Raw genomic sequence first — 19,176 nt, forward strand, 5'->3', positions numbered from 1 at the left:
GAGAATGTTAATCGTTCCCTGGGGACTCTCCCCTCATCCTACGTCCATGGGCTGCGGCCATTGACCCGCAGGTCCTCCACACAGGGGCTTAAAAAGCCAAGCTGCGCTCGCCCGTAGTCACACCGTGAAGAAGGGGCCGAGCCGGTCCCGAAACGTCGTGTTTTTCCTGTATTTTACTTGGTTGGCGTCACTTACCTTCTCCTAACAAGACGGAGACTGAACGAGCGCTCTGGCGACGGTGCCGCCGGCAACAATAGAGCAGCCGCAGAGCTTCCGTCGTGCATTCGCGGTTCCACGAATTTGGTAACCCTTCGACCAGGGACAGGTGCACGTGTCAAAGTCTCGCCCCATACTCTCTCTGCTGGAGACTGGATGGCGCATCGGAAAGTTCAGCGAACTTCACACCTCCCGACCAAGAATGTCACATGGACACTTGCTGTCTGTGTGAAATTTCAGCTCCGCCGCAAAGGTTCACACATCACTGCGCTCACACACAAAGTCGGTTCGTTCCGCGGACAGAAGGTTAGGACACCAGTCCGCACAAACATGGTCAGAAACCAATCTGCACATTTCAGAATCCACCGTGTCAGATCGGTGCACCAAATTGGCAGAAATAACTTCTAGCCGCCTACATCTGGAAACAAAATATGTTTCTTTTGAACTTTGTCCAGACGATTGGACCAATATCCGAATTATCCGGCACAGAGCCGGTTCCAAAGGCTGCTGCCGCTATTGGGTCTACCTTGTCACTTTCCTCAATACTGACAGAGTTCACTGACTGCCTGCGCGCTACAAAGATTGCTGCTGCCCTCGCGTCTGCATTCTCCCCTTCTTTGAATTTCACAGTAGGGTCAGGCCTCTCATCGGCTACTTCACATGCAGTTTTGCATCGAGCTGCAGGTAGCGCTAGCTCCTTGTGCAGCTGCCCGCCGATGTTGCCTTCAAAGAGAATCATGCCGTCAAACCTCCACCAGCTTGCTTCCGCACTTCTGGTAATGAAACACACTCGCTCTCTCTCTTCCACGCTGATACCCACGGGGACAGACGCATTTTCCGAATTATCCAGTTCCCTACCTGCCGCGAAACTCATTGCAGCGATCCCTGTTAGCTCACAATCTGCTGGAAAAACTTTTGCAGCTTCCGGATCTGCCTGAAGCTGTACTGGGGCCTCAGGTTTGTCTAGAGCAGGTTTGTGGGAAATTTTGAAATGCTCTTCAAAATCAGCTCTCTCGTTTTCTTCATGTAGCGGCTCTCTTCCTGGCTGCTCTAGCAGTGAGAGCGTCTCAGGTGCTGTCAACTTCTCTACACCTTCCGCTACATGTGCTGTCACTTGGCAGGGTGTCCGCTCCGGCTGGCTAACCACCTCATCTTAGGCAGGCAGCCAGCTTACCTTTGCCTGCGAAGAGTGTTCCCGTTATTGGCGCCTGCTCTATCTCTTCGTCGATCGTTATCGCTGCCTCAGAGTTAACGCCAACCTGCTGTGGCTAGATGCTGAACTCCTGTTCGCGAGCAGGTGCCTCCTGGGCCTGCTGTATCTCTGCATGCTCTGACCGCAAGAGCGTCACAGACGTGACTGACGCCGCTATGCCGTCAGCCATCTCTTCTGGCACGGCGCCCAGTGTTAGGACCTTCTGACTAACCGTTGCAGTTTCCACAGCTGCTGATATCGGCCCGAACGTTAAACCAGCGTCTGCTACCTGAAGAACGCCACAATCCTGTTTTATTTCATCGGAGCACTCACCCCTAGAAAGTGAATGAATCGTTCCTCCTCTTAGCGTTACTTCGGTCCCCGAATCCACACGGGCGTCAGTACTATGACCTTCGGTATGCAAGTGGCCGCATGCCGGATCATCCCTCACATCTGGTTGACTGGCCTTATCAACAGTCATCTCCGATTGGGAACATAGCTTAACAGGCATCTCCACATGATCTGTTATTTTGCACACGTCTCTCCTAACCACGGGAACATCCTGTTCTTGCTTTGAGTTCGGACAGTCAATCATGAAATGCCCAAATTTCATGCAGTCAGAACATCGAACTGTCGCAAATTGGATCTCGCTATTAGCTTTCACTCCCTGGTTTAATTTTGATTGCATCTGTGCAAGCTTTGTCTTTTCCAGCTCAATTAAAAGTTTCAAGCTCTCAATTTCAAGCAGCTTTTCTGCCTCCTCAATCTCCAAGCGTCGCATCATGCCCTCTCGATTATACCGTAAGGCAGCCATCTCCGTTTTCCCTGCTATCGTTTCTAGTACATAAACGCTACACCGACATGGGGAATTCGGAGAAAGCAGAAAGGTCTCCTACCTCGCTGCTTGCTCTCCACTGCCACGGTGATCTTGTCCTGAGTGACAACAGCAGGCTCCTTGATGCGGACGAGTTGAGCCCTGGCTCTCTCAGCAACTCGCCGACTCGAACTTGCTTCACTTGGTCGCCTGGTTCTTGATCTCAACCTTTCGATGTGGACGCCTGCATGGTTCCTTTCAGCAGCTTGCTGTCTCGAACCCTCGACGGCTTGTCTTCGCCCGGCTCCTTCAGCTCCTCGCTGACTTCAGCCTCCGACGTCCTCTCGAACTCGACCAGTGACCTTGAAGCTTCTCGACGTCTGTTTCTCGACGCAGCTTCGCGTTTTCTCCTTTAGGACGAACTACCTTGTAGCTTGTCCACCGACTTGTTCTTCTCACCTTCCGTCAAATGCCTCGAGTAGAAAGATGTTGCGATCCTGTCACGACTGCGCCAGTTGAGTTTTCCCCTTCACGCGGCGACGTGAGGAGACACTTGTTGATGATGAAATCGGGTTTCCTGATGGATTGATGGTTCAGACTCGCAAACATTCACATTACTCGACGGTAGGAAAAGAAGGTTAACTATTTATTTACACATAAATAAACAAGAAGAAACGAGCAAGGTGGAAACTATTTACAACATGACTGAACCATTGATTACACGAAATCAGCCCCCGCTTATTCGAGAGCGCTTAGATTTAAGCCCTCTGTCTCCGCCCTTGGCGGGCACACCAACTAATAATAAATCAGGCGACACTTCTCACCAATCGATGGTTAGGGAAAGGAAACGTCAGCTAATCAAACACTGGGGAAAGGATATCAGCTAATCAAATACTTGGGAAAGGAGAGGTTCCGAGTACGCATACAAACAGCACTGAACTCACTGCATTCCGAACCTCTGCCTTCCTCTACGTTTCCCTTTCTGCGCACGTGCATACGGGACACACGTATGCCTCGGGAACAATCACTCAAGGTTCCTTATTAAAAAAAAAAATAAAGCTGTCCCTGAGGAGCCCAGCTCCCAGCCACAGCTACAGCTTAACTAGGGGCCTCTTCTGAGCACCCGACCGAAGCTCAAACGGTCATTTCCGAACTACTGTCCGGGCAGGTCGCCGGCGGAGCTGCTGCTGCTCGCACCGCTGGCAGTCTCTCTTTCACTCTCGCAGCACAAAAGAGGTGTTGCCGCTCGCTGCGAGTCATGGCCGCGACGTTCTAAGAGTCGGACGCTGTCTGAGCATCAACGGCCAAGAGCTGCCCGTAGAATACTACAGATTTCCTGGACATGTCCTACATTCTTGGAAAAAAAATACTTTAATATTGGAAAATTGTAACGTACAGTAATGGAAAAAAATTTTTCATCGCTCGTATCGAGCAGTTGACGATAGGAAAAACGTTAATACGAAAAAAAAAAATGCAAGCCTATCGATGGGAGATTGCTGTAGTGATATCTTCCAGTATATGAAAAAAAAAAATGCGTTCATACACTCTTTCCCATTCAATAATGCTTTTGTCCGGAATTGTTGGGTATGAAACGGATGAAAACGAGAAACGGCAGGCCTCGATAACTGCTGTGGGCAGGGTGAAGTAAGCTTTTTTCTGTTGCTAAACAAGTTTGGTATGTTGCACGCGCAATATTATTTCTGACCAGTTTCTGCTGTAATTCACTAAGCATGCAGTGTTTAGTAAAGCTCGCGCTAACGAAACTCTTTTTTTTTTTTGCAAGTATGCCCTGCGCTGGTCAGATAAAGCAACTCATTATTTTGGAGACTGACAACAACAGACAGCGGCGTTATGCAGACGCGTGTGAGGCGAGGTCAGTGATCGCCTCAATGTTCCGACTTGTGACGCCTGGCTAAATTTTCGAAGTTGCGTTACATGTAAAAAAATTTAAAAATAAAATATTCGCTTGCACATGAATGAGCGTTTGCATATGAGCGATGGCTCTGGAAATAAATTGTTTTCGGGATGCGCGTGCGCTGTAATCGGCATTAAAATAAATATACCAACCGCTTATCTCCGTTGTAGCGATTGACCAAATTAGAGCATTTTTTCTCTCAGCCGTATATAGCAAGCAGCTGGTAGGCGCATTTCGTGCGTGTTTTTGTTTTTCACTTCAGCCTCGCGAGTCGCCTTAAGGCCACTTTATTTTAAGTTAAAATAAAAATTATTTCTATTATTATTCCGCGAAACACGTAACGAAATCCTTACTATATGGCCAACAAACCTGCATGCACCGCACTGCTCAGCCACCAAACGAAATTAAGTTTTTTTGCGAAGATGGCCGCGCCAAAAAAAATGGCATTTACCTCCAATTCCACGTCTTAAATGATCTTGTCATTTACTTGCGATACACATTTCGCCGTTACGGTACCGGCTTTTTCGTCAACAATCTGCTTCACGGAGTGGACCTGATCCACTAGCAGTTCTTTATTCAAGTTTGCGCAGCAAAAAAAAAAAAAAGAAAAATTCACTGTCCACTATTTCTTTGAACCTACTTATTTATTTATTTATTTATTTATCATCATACCCACAGCGCCATTGGCTGGCATTACAGTGGGGGGGTAGAAGAAAAAGTACACAAATGCCACCGCGTGCAGGTGGTTACAAAAAAAAAGATAACAATGAGATAGAAAGAACACGGAATTATTATACACAAAAAAATGTCACAGCATGGAAGAAAATGAATCATTTCCATCTCAAAGTGTACTGTCGCGAAAGAAAGAAATGCGAACAGCGCGGGGCCTACGCGCCCCGCTGTTGGAATTTATTTTCGTCACCCTTATTCTTGGCTCGCAACACAAATACGCTAGAGACATCCGTGATACAATAATGTACCACTCTAGCGCCTTTTTGTTACTACCGAGGTAAAAGCGCATTGAAGATATTTCGACTACGCAGCGCGTCGGCGCAGTGCTGTTCACATTCCTTTCTAGCGCCCCTGTACATTTTGCTAATCCTCTGAAGCCCGTCAGCGTTCAAGCACGAAGGAGAAAGCTCGCGACTGCACAGAGATTTGCAGGCAGGCCAGCATGTGCAAAGTACGTGCAGAACTGGCTTTTTTTTTTAGGAGAAAGCGCGCTGCTCGCGCAGCTACTCAATGGGAGGGGTGACCGGTTTGCCCGGTCAAAAGTGAGGAGTCGGCCGGAGAGGGCGCTTTTCACTGGCGTCCGCAGCGCACCCCTGCGAAGCTGCGGTCCCCTATGTACATGAACAGAGCGAATTACTGACACGCAGGGAAACGACAAGGTTAAAAAACATCCACTGGCCACAAAACACGACTGCAGGCATTCAAACACTGAATGCTGCACAAAGCTGCGTCGTGGAAAGATATCTGTGGTGGGAAGGCAAGACGGAGACAGAACGAGGGCTCTGGCGACGGTGCCGCCGGCAACAATAGAGCAGCCACCGAGCCTTCGTCGTGCGTCCGCGGTTTCACGAATTTGGTAACCCTTCGACCAGGGACAGGTGCACGTGTCAAAGTCTCGCCCCGTACTCTCTGTGCTGGAGACTGGATGGCGCCTCGGAAAGTTCAGCGAACTTCACACCGCCCCTGGAGCATCCCGTTATTTCCAAGTCCAATTCGACATTATCTACCAACCGAAACAAAAGCGTGACCAACGTATTCTCCCTCTGACTACCCCTGCCGCAGCGAGCATGGTAACCAGAAAAAAAAATGTTAACAGCTAAGTTAGGTTGTTATTTTGTGCCGGCAGACATCGATTAAGGGAGTAATTATTTATTAGCGTCCGCCTAAGCGCAGCTGTACAACCACAAGGGTAAGATATATCCATAGTTGGTTTCGTTTGGTTTATGGGGTATAACGTTCCAAAGCGACTCAGGTTATGAGGGACGCCGTAGTCAAGGGCTCCGGATACTTTCGACCACACGAGGTTCTTTAACGTGCACTGACATCGCTAGGTATACGGGTCTCTAGAATTTCGCCTCCATCGAAGAAATGCCACCACCGCGTCCGCGATCGAACCCGCCTCCTTCGGGTCAGCAGCCGAACACCATAACCACCGAGTCACCGCGGTGGCTGCCGTGAATTTTTATTCAGGGAAACAAGTATTTGGTGTGGAATTCAGTGATAGCGAACAATAAGCGGATATTTCTTTACCACCCACTATCAACGAACTCATCTATGTTGTCCGAGTTGAAGAACTAGTCGTCGCAGTTAACGAAACGTAACCAGTTAGGTTCAGGTGGTAGATCGACCTTTTTAGAAGCCATATAAACACCTAGTAACTGTCGTTGAAGCCAACACATGACGAAAAGACACCAGCCGATGCGGCGATAGAGCAGCAAGGGCGTCTGAGGGCAAAGCTCCGAATTCGTTTCAAAAAGCGCGTATAAGGGGCTCAAATGTTTCCAAAAAAAAATTATCTGCTTTAACAGTAGGTCCCCATGGCTCGTTTGCTTTTACGTAATAATACCGCGATCTGACCTGTCAGGTTACCACTTGTGGAGCTTCATTCATCGACCAAACCTCTCACGATACCTTGCTGATGCGCTGAATTTCCACGCGCGCTTTTCAGTGGAGACAAAAAGAAAATGACTCTCCTGCACGTGTTACCGAACCCACCGACGTCCAATGAAAGGAAAGAAAAGAGAAGCCACGAAATGGGCGGCAGCCAGAAAGTAACTACACAGACCAGTGCAATGCTATGGAACTGAGCGCGTTTAGCCGAAGGGCATTTGCAGTTCTGAAAAGCTGCTTTCGACGCATACGTATTCACGTCGCCGTTCCTATTGCAGCCCAGAATGTTGAAAATTCAAATTAAGAAATCTTTGTTGCTACGAAGACGCTCACGCGAAGTCCGTAAAATTGCAGCCAACGTGCAACATCTTGGCGAGGACGTAGCCCCGGCTTCCGAAAGCCTGCGTCATGTTATTATTGTATATTATTATTATTATTATTATTATTATTATTATTATTATTATTATTATTATCGTCATCATCATTCGATGCGCCAAAAGAGGCTCGCCATACGGTCGCCCAAGTGCGTGTATAGGAAGTAGCGGATGGACACTGCCAAAGCCGGAGTCAGAAGAGCCAGGGAAAAAAAAAAGAAGAAAAGAAACGGTATTTTCCTGGTCTGGTTCACTTCAGACGCCTCTCTCTCCCTCTAGAATTCATAACCGAGTCGTGAAGGAACTCGAACGAGCGAGAAAAGACGTAAAAAAAAACGTCGAAGCAAAGAGAGAGAGAGAAAAAAAAACTTCCGGCGTTTTTCGCAATTCGCAAGCCCCGCGGCTGGCGAATCGCTAAAGAGAGAGCGAGAAACAAAGTGAGATGTGAGGTCCGCAGCGCAAATATACATATAACCAGGCCGCGTCCGATGAAAAAGAGGCTGCCCTCTAGGGAGCATCGCGCATTTGTACGGACGACTGCAGAGCGCAGCGGCCGCTCCAACAGGCAGCGTGCGGTATCGCGCTACCCGCGTAATCTGAGGCCAAACTGAGCGGCTTATACGAGGAGCCGGGCGCGGGGCACCGCCGGCAGGGACTGCATGTCACCCGCAATACATCAGAAGGTGCAATACTGGCAGGCCCATGAGCGAAGTAGGGGAGAACGAAGCAAAGCAGGGGACGAAGACAAAGTGGCGCCCTCGTGTGTATGTAGCGAAGGCGGCAGAAAGGCGCCGAAGGATCTGCGTTAACAAATACAAAACAAACATGGCGATGTTTCATAATTACACTGTGTGCACTCGCTGCCGCGCTTTCACGGTCAACGCAAGAAACACAGCAACTACAGCTGCAAAGAATATAAAAGGGAATACACCGGCGCGTGGAGGTGAGGGCCGCCGGAGCACATCTGAATGTCGTCAAAAACGAAAAATGAACACGGAAGTCCTGCCAGTCGGATTCCTCCCTTGCCAACGTTACGAAGGCCAAAAAAAAAAAAAATGTTGGAACTGTACAAGATCTCGCGCGTAGCCGCCCGAAAGAGAAATACAGAGCGGACCTGAGAGAAGGCAAAGCGAAAATGAACGAAGCAGCGCGGCGGGGAAGGCCATCCGCCGCGACGACCGATTGCCGAGGGGCACCGGGCGACAGCCGCGGGGCGGACGGAAGCGATGGGCGCCGCGCACGGCACCATTTGTACCCGTCACCGGCAGCAGCCGCAGGCAACGGGCAGCAGACAACAGATGCCCGGGGCCGCTTCGCTGCGAGCGCCACTGATGGCCTCGGCGCGAGGCCGGACCTGACGCCCTGGAAGATGGGCAGGGAGAGGGAAACGCAGGTTCACCGCCTTCTTCCAATAAATTTACGCACACCTCGGCAAGACACGACAGATGAGAAAGCTCGCCCCCGTACACAGGGTCGAGCTGAGAAAATTCGGGCCCGGGGCCCTGTCGGCGTCCCGGCACCCAAGCTCGTCCCACGTAATGGCTGGCCAAAGCACAAATAACTTGAGATTCCACCCTGCTATTTCAGGCAGTGCTGTCAAGTCCTGATGAATCCCCCCCTTCCCAGAAACGGGCCGCGCGGTTATCGCGACGCTGAATGCGCATGTGCCCGCCCGCAGCTATCTTGGCACAAGCGCCGCGGGATATGCGAGAATGCGAGCGACCAGCAGGTTGCACATTCGCCAATGGTGCAGCCGAATAAAGAATTAATGCTGGACTTAAGTCAGGGTCGGAATAATTATGCCGGGAATAATCAGGTCAGGCAAGAGGGAAGATAATTGGAGCGTCACATCGTTGTCATGACAACGGTATCAAGCAGAAGAAAAAAATTCATCCCCAAGCAGGAGTGGAACCACCGCCGGCGAAAACAGAGAAGTTCACTTTCCCCGTGCCTCAGACAAGTAGACCATCGCGTTTTTCTTATTTCTCGAAAATGGAATTTATTACCGTGTACACGAACATGTGCATGAACGTGTAGATGTTCATGTGTACATGAACATGTACACGGTAATGGGTAATTAGGAAAACAGTGTCAAATCAACATGAGACATAAAACGACACACCTAAGCAACCAAGCACTATAGAAAAGAGGCAATGGAGCACATCACTAATACATCACAACACAGCCGCAGCCTGTCGTGCTGCGCGCGGGATTTATTAGTTTTTTTACATCAGGTCTCCATCGAGCACCAGGTACGATGAAGCAGTTGAAACCAAAACTAACTGCAGTTTCCTACGCTTGCCCCAGGTCCCATGCACTATCGTGCATAAGGCCGAAGAGTAACTTGTGGCGGAGAAGCGTTTGGTCGGGACATAACGATCGGACTCCGAGCAACGCTTAATGCACAGGCGATAAGATCTGACGCGAAGTGAAGGGTGTTCGATGCTCCCTGTTTTGCTCACGCGACACATGCCGACAAGAAAAGCTGCGCAGCGGTGAGCTTCGTTCATCGAAGCTCAGCGAACACGATGCGGACCACCGACTGAGCCGCGCCCAGCGCAACGCTGCGCGAATTGTTCGATGAGATGGCGACGTAATGAAAGACGGAAATGGACAGAGCAGTCTTTCTCGCAAACAAAACCAGGTTTACCTTCTACTCCTGCGTCCATGCTTGGACCCGTGCGGGCACACATCTTTCACCTTCGTCGTGCCCTTCCCAAACGGAACGGTGGCAGACAACCCTGTGTCGCCAGGACAAATATTGTTGGCCCACTCTTATTTCTGTATATTTCACTCCTTGAGTGAAGCAGGTGCGGCAGGAAAAACGAAAACGGCGTAACGATGCTCCAAATAATAACAAAATAAATCTAGAAACCTTAGAATCTATGAAGATATAAAGGCTCAGCTGTGATCTGGTGAGCGAAATGGTGAGTCGTCGCCACACACCGCCTAGATAATAACAATAATAAAAAAAACATCGGATGATACTTCCCAAAAGCGCGTTGCTAAGTGATCTAATGGGAGAGAATTTTCGCCTTGTTGCATGAGGTGCGTATGCACGACGTGTGACGACTCAAGGATGCCGCGGCTGAATCCAGGGCTAGCGGACGCCCAAGTATCAGCGACAGGCTCAGTGGATAGGTCGCTCGGCTACTCAGTCGGAGTACCCGGGTTCGAACCCGACCGCGGCGGCCGCGTTTCGACGGAGGCTAAACGCAAAGGCGCCCGTGTGCTGTGCGATGTCAGTGCACGGTAAGATCCCCAGGCGGTCGAAATTATTCCGGAGCCCCCCATACGGCACCTCTTTCTCTCTTTCTTCTTTCACTCCCACCTTCCTCCCTTTCCTTACGGCGCGGTTCAGGTGTCCACCGAGATACGAGGGTAACCCCAAAAGTAAAGTCTCCAAAGGGCTGCGGCCACACGGCAACTATTTGCGTGGCTGCTCGCCATACTGCTGTGTTCATTGTTCCCCGTCCTACAAACAAGCCATGACTCAGCGCGAAAGGGACTGTCAGTCTTGGCACTGCAGCCATTTGAAATGCAGCTCCCGTTTGTCGCTACCGCCAGGTGCGAAGTTCGCACAGTTATTCGATTTTTGAACGCAAAAGGCGTTCAACCAATCGAAGTTCATCGCGCCAGTTGACGGAAGTGTACAAAGAGTTGTGCATCGATATTAAAAACGTACGCAAGTGGTGTAGGGAGTTCGCAGCAGGTCGCACTGAAATTCACGACGAAGAAAGAAGCGGGAGATCGCCAAATTCTGTCGTGAAATTCTGATGAGACAGTCGCGAAGGTAGAAGAAATGATGCGGCAATATCGGAGGATCACACTCGACGAACTCTGCATTTTGGTTCCTGGCGTTTCTAGAAGCACTATTCATAGCATTTTGACAGCAAAGGTGAAATATCGGAAGGTGTGCGCCAGATGGGTTCCGCGAATGCTCACAGACGACCATCAACGGCAACGCGTTGACTGCTCCCGGGAATGTCTTCGGCGGTATGGAGATGAAAACGAGACCTTTTAGTATTCCATTGTTACGGGTGACGAAACCTGGGCATTGCACATCATACCTGAGACCAAACAAGAATCACGCGAGTGGCGGCACTCCTCTTCGCCCAAGCCGCGAAAATTCAAGCGAACAGCAGCGAACGTTCCATAGCTTTTGCCTCTCGAACGCTGACAGCTGCAGAAAAGAAGTATCCGCAACTTGAGCACGAGGCCTTGGCTTCGGTTTTTAGGTTGAAGAAATTCCATCGGTACTTATACGGCAGGCAGTTCACACTTTATACGGCCCCGCCGCGGTAGCTCAGTGGTTACGGCGCTCGGCTGCTGACCCGAAAGACGCGGGCTCGATCCCAGCCGCCGGCGGCTGAATTTCGATGAAGTCGAAATTCTAGAGGCCCGTGTGCTCAGTGCGATGTCAGTGCACGTTAAGGAACCCTAGGTGGTCGAAATTTCCGGAGCCCTTCACTACGGCGTCCCTCATAGCCTGAGTTCCCTCGGGACGTTAAACCCCAATAAACCAAACCAAACACTTTATACGGACCATCAGCCGTTGCTGGGCATTCCTGGCCAGGACAAACCGACACATACTTTGTCCGCAGTGGACATGCAGCGTTGGGCTATGCTGCTTGCTGCTTACAATTATCGGCTTAAGTATCGCAAAGGCAAGAGCCTGGAAGTAGCAGACGCGCTCTCCATATTACCGCAGGCTGAGAGGGCAACTGATGCAGAATGCCTAACAGTGTTCGAGAGCCTGCCGGTATATGCTGCGGATGCTCCCAAGGCCACAAAGCAGAACCTGACTTTGAGCGAACACAGTCTGCCGGCAAAGTCATAGCAACTGTGTTTTGGGAACGAAAATACGTATAGTATCAAAAGTTTCAAGTACCTAATACCTGCGCAGAGCTTTCAGTATTGTGAAATAATTGAATTTATGAACCATACGAATGCTTGAAATTTTCTATGGCCGATCAAAAAGAGTGGCTGCGCGCTCGTTTCCATCGCGCGAACTTTTACTCCCTTACTTTTCGTCCGCGGCGGTCTTGTAAAGTTCGTTCGAGGAGTATTTCACTAAATGTATGAGGAAACACCAAAACTGCTCTCCCTTGAACACAGCCAGCTACATTGTGTTTTAGCCCCAGATGTGAGCGCACTGAACGAAAATGCCCAATATTCTTTGTAAAACCTGAAGTATCTAGCTGCTCGCATGCAGAGAGGGGCAGTGTTTCATTTCAAGTCCGTCTTACGGGCACATCTCGGTACGGTGCTCACGACACGCACGACACAAGGAGCTGGCTCGCAGTGGCCATGACGGTGACGGCCACACGTCTGGCGGATATCGGCCGCCCCGCGAGAGAGATCTCTTCATGTAAGTGGCAGTTATGAGCAACACAGACAACGCGATAAAGAATGCACATGAGCCGTCACATGACCAAATACTACGCCTGTCTGTCGCGCAGCGATGTTCCATGCCGTAGCCGGAAATTACCTGAACTACACCCAAACGTCCCTTTCTGGCTCTTTTCCCTGCTGCAGTTCGGAAAATCAAGCAGTTTGGAAAAGGTGAGAAACTTTCGGTTCTTAAATTTCCCTGAAAATGCTTTCACCGAATTTTTCTCTCAAAATTCCCTGAAAAAGGGAAAATTCCCCCAATGGAACATCACTGCTGTCGCGTCGCTCTGTCGAAGGTGTTGCGTATTTCTGAATCATAATCGGCTTATGGTTTGGCTTATGGGATATACGTCCCAAAGCGACTCACGCTACGAGGAACGCCGTAGTGAAGGGCTCCGGAAATTTCGACCATGGATTCTTTAACGTGCACTGACATATTCTTTAACGTGCACTGACAGGACTGCAGCTCCATTTTGCAGTTCGATTAATCTGTGTTATTTCACTAGTAGCCCTAGAACGGGGATTCATGTAAATTCATCTTAATTCATCTGAACCAAGATAATGCATGTATTTTAAGACCGAAACTCAATCTTGTACTCTAGTTGTTCGAATCGCATAACTTTCACCAGGGCCGCAGAAATCAAAACCCTTGGTGGTGCGCTCTTAAATTCCAATGCGTGTTGTGCTAACGGGCTGTCTGCACGACCGGTTCAGTCAGCGCACTTTTGTGAGCACTGCGCACCACATCCATACTTATATATCTGCCACGATTTGAATACGCTTCTGTTAATTCGAGTGGCGCGTGCCAATCTGGCAGTTACTCAGCAGATTGAGAAGAAGCTATTTTATATATTCAAATCCGTTCCCGTTGTACGAGCGACAGCCCTAGTTCCAGCTGACGGAACTCGCTGTCAACGTTGTGTCTTTATGCCGACATGTCAGTGAAACGTTGATTTTTCGTTCGCAGCATTCAGCTTCAGATCCGACAAAAAATCGCAACGCAGAGCGAGCCTTTTCAGGTTCGTACCTACCAGAGCAGACACTCGCCTCTACAGAGGATGTAAAGCTCACATAATGCTCATTTTGCTAATCTGAACTTTTCAAAACTCAAAACCTTCATTCTGCTCCGAGCTTCGCAATATCTTATCTTAATATCTGATCAAATGGTGCATTTACCTGGCAGCGTATATTGAGAAAATTTTTGCATTTTTTTTTAGCTTTGCTGCTTTCATGCAACTTGTGCCTTCGTTTTTTTTTTCTTTTTTTTTTTTTTACTGTGAGTACCTCTCCATTCCCTTGGTTTGATCTCCGGCTGCACTGCTCCCGTGAGACTTGCGGTGCAGTTAATTACCTTTTCAGCTCGCCCTTCTGTACATGTGGCCCCTACTTTTTTTCTTCGGATCGATATGCCATCATTTACCCTAGGTTTTGTCTTTCCGTGCTGTAGTTCGCTGAAACTTCAGGTTGCTCCTGAACAAACCTAATAAAACCTATAATAGCTCTGATTGACTGATAGATTCAACGGCCGATTGATTGATTGACTGATTGATTCGATCGATCGATCGATCCTGTGACCTTGTAGGCCAAAGGGCTGTTCGATACAATCTAGAGCACAGCAGCATCCAAGGAAACAAGCGGCGCCGCTCCAGCAATGGTCGCAAACCATGTCCACTCGGCGAGCTCGTTTTTGTCTCGTTTTTCCTAGATTTTTGCTTTTTTGGTCGGATCCGGGTGTACCCGTCGATTTCCGGTTGCAAAGGCAATGACCTCCGACGCATCATCATCATGATCATCGTTAGGCGTCGCCACGGCGTTCGGTTGTGCGCAGTGTTCTGCGTGCGTCGCCCAGACAGTCGCCGCTGTGTCTGATGCTCCACTCAAGAAAATGTACCACAGTGAGTTAGAACCTGACAGGCCGTGTGGTGCACTACTGAAGGGTTCGCGTGTCCAGTCTTTCTTCCGTTTCCTTGTTCAGGGCGATGGATGTGCAGGCAAGTGGCTATTCAATGACAAGATGTTAGTCGATACCGTGTACCATGTGTTATTTCTTTCGCGTGTTCTCTAGTTTGCGCTGTTCCTACCCTTCAGCCAAGCTGTGGCTGTCGAAGTCTGTTCCTTCCCACGAGCCACGCCTCCTCTCCCCACCGTCTCACTAAAATGTGACAGTGCAATCCTGGAAGCTACAGCTGGTGCCTGCAGGCAAACATTTCAGTAGTTCGAACGTCAGAACAGTTCACGACTGCCTCTTGTTGCCCGCGGCAGCCAAGGCGCTAGGCCCGTAACGGACAGTTCTGAAATGCTGCCCCCTTTCTGGCGCCCGCTGCTGCTACCACAGCGATGGCATATTTTAGTGACGCTATACCGCACCTAACAATCGTTCGGAAATACGTCAGAGAGTACAGGATAGCTTTTTTTTTTCCTTCGTGCTTTCCCCGTGCACCTTCGGAAGAAAATTCTGCTGCTACAGAATTTTGCCCCAATTCTGCAACTACACGGATTCGCCTGGTTCGAAGTATACTTGCATACCGCTTGAACATACGTTAGTGTGGGCAATAAAAATAAGTAACCGCCTACGGCAGGACTAGTTGTACAGCTAGAACAGCTAGAACGATGAAAAGGGCGCAAAGTAGACCGAGATCGGCGCGGTAGCACCCAACTGATGCTTTTCTGAGTAAAACCCGACGTGCGGCTTAAGCACGGCGCAAACTTACGTGGGAAAGAGTTACAAAAATGCTATGGCTTGAGTCGGTGTTGTTTCAAGGTGCAGGGTGCGTGATTTTTTTTTTTTTTTCATTTCAATTCCTCGCAGTAGCAATCGGCACATTTCCAGGCCAATCAATGACATGGATACGGGTAAAACTACGAGCGACCACCAGTCAGCTACAAGCTTATTGGTACCACCGGCTGGGGCTCACCATGCCCCAGCCGTCCGTTACACTCGGAACACGGTGGTGCGCAGTTTCTTGCTCCTCATGCCAGCGTGCATTTAACATGCAACGGGTATAAACTGTTAACACAACTGCAATGACTGGACCCGTTTCCTTCGGACTATTCAAATTGATTTCGCAACACGGAGTGCGTGCTGAGCGTTTCAAGCCGAAGTGACGGCATCGTGCCACGGCGGCTACATGTGCGAGAACGAAGAACGAATCGAATGGCCGTCTGCTTGCGCTCTTACAATAATATATATATGTATATATATATATAGACACACACACACCTGTGCAAACAACTACCTTCGGCTACTCCGCAGTCATGTTCCAACTAAGCTCTTTAAAGAAGGCTATGGCTCTGGGGCTCGGGTAGCTCCGGAAGCCTTTGCCCAGACTGCCGTTCGGACAACACAGCCCATGTAAACGACCGTCAAGTAACCAACACCATGCAAGAACATCTACACTGTTCGCTCTGACATCAGTAGAACAAAAACAGCCAGGCTGTTTGTTACTAGTGGCGATTTTGAAGATTGACGATAAAAAACTTTCTCAAAGACGCGTTGTCTCAAACAACGCGAATACTAAACCTCGGAATTCTGAAATTGAAGGCCAGTACTCAAGTTCGATCTGTACGTGTCGGCGTAGGACACATCGTGGCACGAGAAAATAAGGCAACTGTCGAGAGCACATAGGTAAAGCGGGACATGCACGCGGACACCTCGCTTTTTTCTTTCCTTTATTACAGTTCCCAAAGGGCGCCGACGAGTTTGCATGAAAATGGGTAAATTCTAAATGACTTCCGATGATGCGTGCACTCAGGTGACGGCGTAATTAGAATGCCCGCACAAGCTGTGAGCAATGCGCTGCTACGATGAGCATCGATTCAAAGGCGTGAAGCTGCGCAAGAAAAAATACGCTTGATCCAGGTATCTACCTCTCTGAGCTTATCGCTATCCCAAAGACGACCTAGGAAAAATGCTAAATCCCAATAAGAGATCGCACACGAGGCAGCAGAACAGCTGATCACGATAAACACGACACAACTGCTTGCAAATCTCCGATTGTACGTTTTAGACCTTCCGCTGTCAGTTGCCGCACGGATGTTGGGTGCGCCGAACGGATCGGAGCGCCTCTCAGACGAAGCTCTCCGAACCGAACAGCTGTGCGCCATGATTTCGAAAATTCACCAACCTGGTTTTGATTTAGTGAGAGGCGTGGACACGAAGGAATCGGTCGCTGTTGGGATAATGCCTGCACTTGCTGACGTCCACGGAAGGAATGTATGACAGGATTGGCGTGAAGAAAAAGGAGAAACGAGGTCGCACCTCGGCTGCCCTCTTTTTAGAAGAGGTGGCGTTACTTACCACACTAAGCAGAACGCACTTGAACGCAGTGGAAATGGCCTCTCTTAACGATAAAAAAAACTGAACGAGGTATCAAAGATAAAATTATAATAATTTTACACTGTAATTTTGAACCAGTACGTTTTTTGTTTTAGTAAACTAATAAAACGTTACAACACAGAAATAAAAAATTAATGCAAACAAATTTTGAGCCACATCCAAGTCAAGTCGGTTCCTGAGCATTTGGCGCCATCTTACGTTTTTAGATTGGCGCCAACGACTTTTTACCGGTGTTGCGTTTTTCCATCGTTTCTAACGTTGTGTGCCGCGGTGTTGGATCTACAGACGCTGCAAACGCTAGAGACGCCGGAAAAAAGAAAAGTGGTGTGTTAAGACGCTCTCTGTGCTGCCCTACTCGCTGCCATGAGTGACAACGAAAATGCAAGTACTTGTTTTTTATGGACTGCTTACGACCCATGCGTTAAAAATGCAGTCTTTGAATACGTGAAAGAAGAAGCGGGATCGAAGAAGCTGCATATCTTGAGAACCGAAACTTTGGCCGATGATCTGAGCAGCTGCACTGTCTTCGGGTTTCTCATAAATGAGTTGCGTAAGCGCAACGCATTTGTCAACAGGAGCACAACTGTGCTGTCCGTACCGGAGCATTTCCAGGCAATTCATCTGTGCACGGCGCGTGTGAAGCAGAGGGAAAGCTGCCAGTTCAACGCGCTTTTATCTGACGTTATGCACGCAGACTTTCTTTATCAAAAGTGCTTCTCAAAATCAGGTGTGCAGATCGAGTCAGAGTATGTGCAAGAATACGTCGAGTTTCTCTCGCACACCAACACAGTGAACAATTGGCAGATCTTGCGAAAGTTCCGAGATGCCCTGGAAAATGATAGCACTTTTGCAGCCCAGTTTGCCAATTCGGTTTTTCTCGTGCATGGCCCGATCGCAACTGATTTTGCCAAACAATGTATCGAGCTGTTGTCTCAAGGCAGAAAAGTAAGGCACATCGTCACTGAGGCTCCTCTTGATATGAGCACGAACGAAGTCTACAACATCGAAGCTGTCAGCGTCAGCTCAGAAGTCACTGACGTGCCTCGGCCGGACGAGTCGACAGTCGAGAAGTGGGACTCCAACACTGTAGGGTACATGGTGTGCCTCACAAACGCGTTCATCCGGGTCCTTTTAAATAGCCGCGATGAACTGGCGCTTGCCACAGCCATGGCATCACCCGTCATTGAGTTGCCGCATGACGCGTTTACTCATCTCAAGCGTCTGTCTCTCGATAAGAAGATGCCAATGTGTCAGACAGCGATTTCGCATGTAAAGCGGGCAAGGCTCGGCGGCAGCAGCTACGCGGCGCCTGAGCACTGCCCGCTTAAGCCCTACGTCTGCAAGTTGGCGGTGTTCGTTGACCTGTTGTGCGACTTGCAAACGGCAGTCGAGGAAGTTCCGACGGCGGATGCGGTTCCTAACATTGTAAGCGTCCTCGTACGTCGAATCAAGGCCGCTAAAAGACATGGACTCGTCTGGGAGAAGGTGGTTCATTTCAAGACGGAATTGACGGGACTGGCACGCAGGTTTCAAGATGAGGAAGGCACTGGAAACGTGGATGACGCCAAGGGCACAGTAGAGGGCAGTGCTACGCTGAATATACTACTACGCCTCTCTGACTTCTTGTCAACGCGTCGCATCAGCTGTTCTACAGTATCACTGATCGGCAATTGTGGTGAACATGGAACCCCATTGAATATACCAGAGCTGGTGAAATATTTCAAGACACCGGTGTCTGAAGATGAAGATGATGATGGCTATGATGTGCCATTGCACGAGCGCCTCGCAAAAACGTGTCAGTCTGATAGTCAACGGAAATTTTTGGCTTCGCTGCATGCTGAGTATGAAAAAGAAGAAGAAAAAAGAAGACGTCGTAGCAAGAAGGTGCGCAAGGCAATCTTCGACCAGCAGTTGGTGGATGAACTCTACATCCCACCAAAGGTGTATGCTCTTCAGGAAGAAGCTCCACTGGCAGAATTGAATTCTGCAGGAAAGAAAGCTGCCAAGCGTAGCACACTTGCTGAAATAAGCGGTACAAAGAAAAAGTCTTCGAACAACTCAAGTAAGGATCAAGCTCGAATAACGTCCTTTTTCAGCAAGGCATAGAGAGGACCAAGACTTTATTACTTGTTGCACTTTCAAGAGGGTGCTTTTTTTGTAATCCTCAAGCACAGTCACATGCTTGTGAAGCTTCACTCTGACAGACTCTAGAGTGTTCATTCCCACTGCCAGTCCTTATCATTTTGCAACATTGTGTGTATAGCGACAGATTAAAGAATTTTCTTTGTGTGATTGTATATGAAGCAGTGCTTT

At 49.1% G+C, this 19,176-nt stretch overlaps 2 protein-coding genes across 5 annotated transcripts in view; one reads left to right on the forward strand and one right to left on the reverse strand.

The window, feature by feature from the left end:
• Evi5 (ecotropic viral integration site 5) overlaps positions 1-17,287 on the reverse strand; it is a 336,527-nt gene extending 319,240 nt beyond the window's left edge. For 2 of the 4 annotated variants that reach the window (XM_089582010.1, XM_089582013.1), the window contains exon 1: positions 16,652-17,286. The gene's annotated coding sequence lies outside the window, so the exon portion shown is untranslated. Of the gene's footprint in view, positions 1-2,304; positions 2,800-16,651 lie in introns of all 4 variants that reach the window. The other 2 variants (XM_089582014.1, XM_089582018.1) reach the window with 2 other exon arrangements.
• On the forward strand, positions 17,026-19,158 carry LOC149352812 (PCNA-interacting partner-like). Its single transcript, XM_089582021.1, has one exon. The coding sequence runs from the start codon at positions 17,227-17,229 to the stop codon at positions 18,967-18,969; it is 1,743 nt and encodes a 580-aa protein (XP_089438147.1). The 5' UTR covers positions 17,026-17,226; the 3' UTR covers positions 18,970-19,158.
• Positions 19,159-19,176: the final 18 nt, after the last annotated feature.

The sequence above is a fragment of the Amblyomma mixtum genome, chromosome 3, assembly GCF_055824585.1.
Source record: "Amblyomma mixtum isolate Tamu chromosome 3, ASM5582458v1, whole genome shotgun sequence".
NCBI lineage: Eukaryota > Metazoa > Arthropoda > Arachnida > Ixodida > Ixodidae > Amblyomma > Amblyomma mixtum.

Bases quoted from the DNA above. Each gene is read 5' to 3' on its own strand.
- LOC149352812 (XM_089582021.1), top strand. From the start codon at position 17,227: ATGAGTGACAACGAAAATGCAAGTACTTGTTTTTTATGGACTGCTTAC.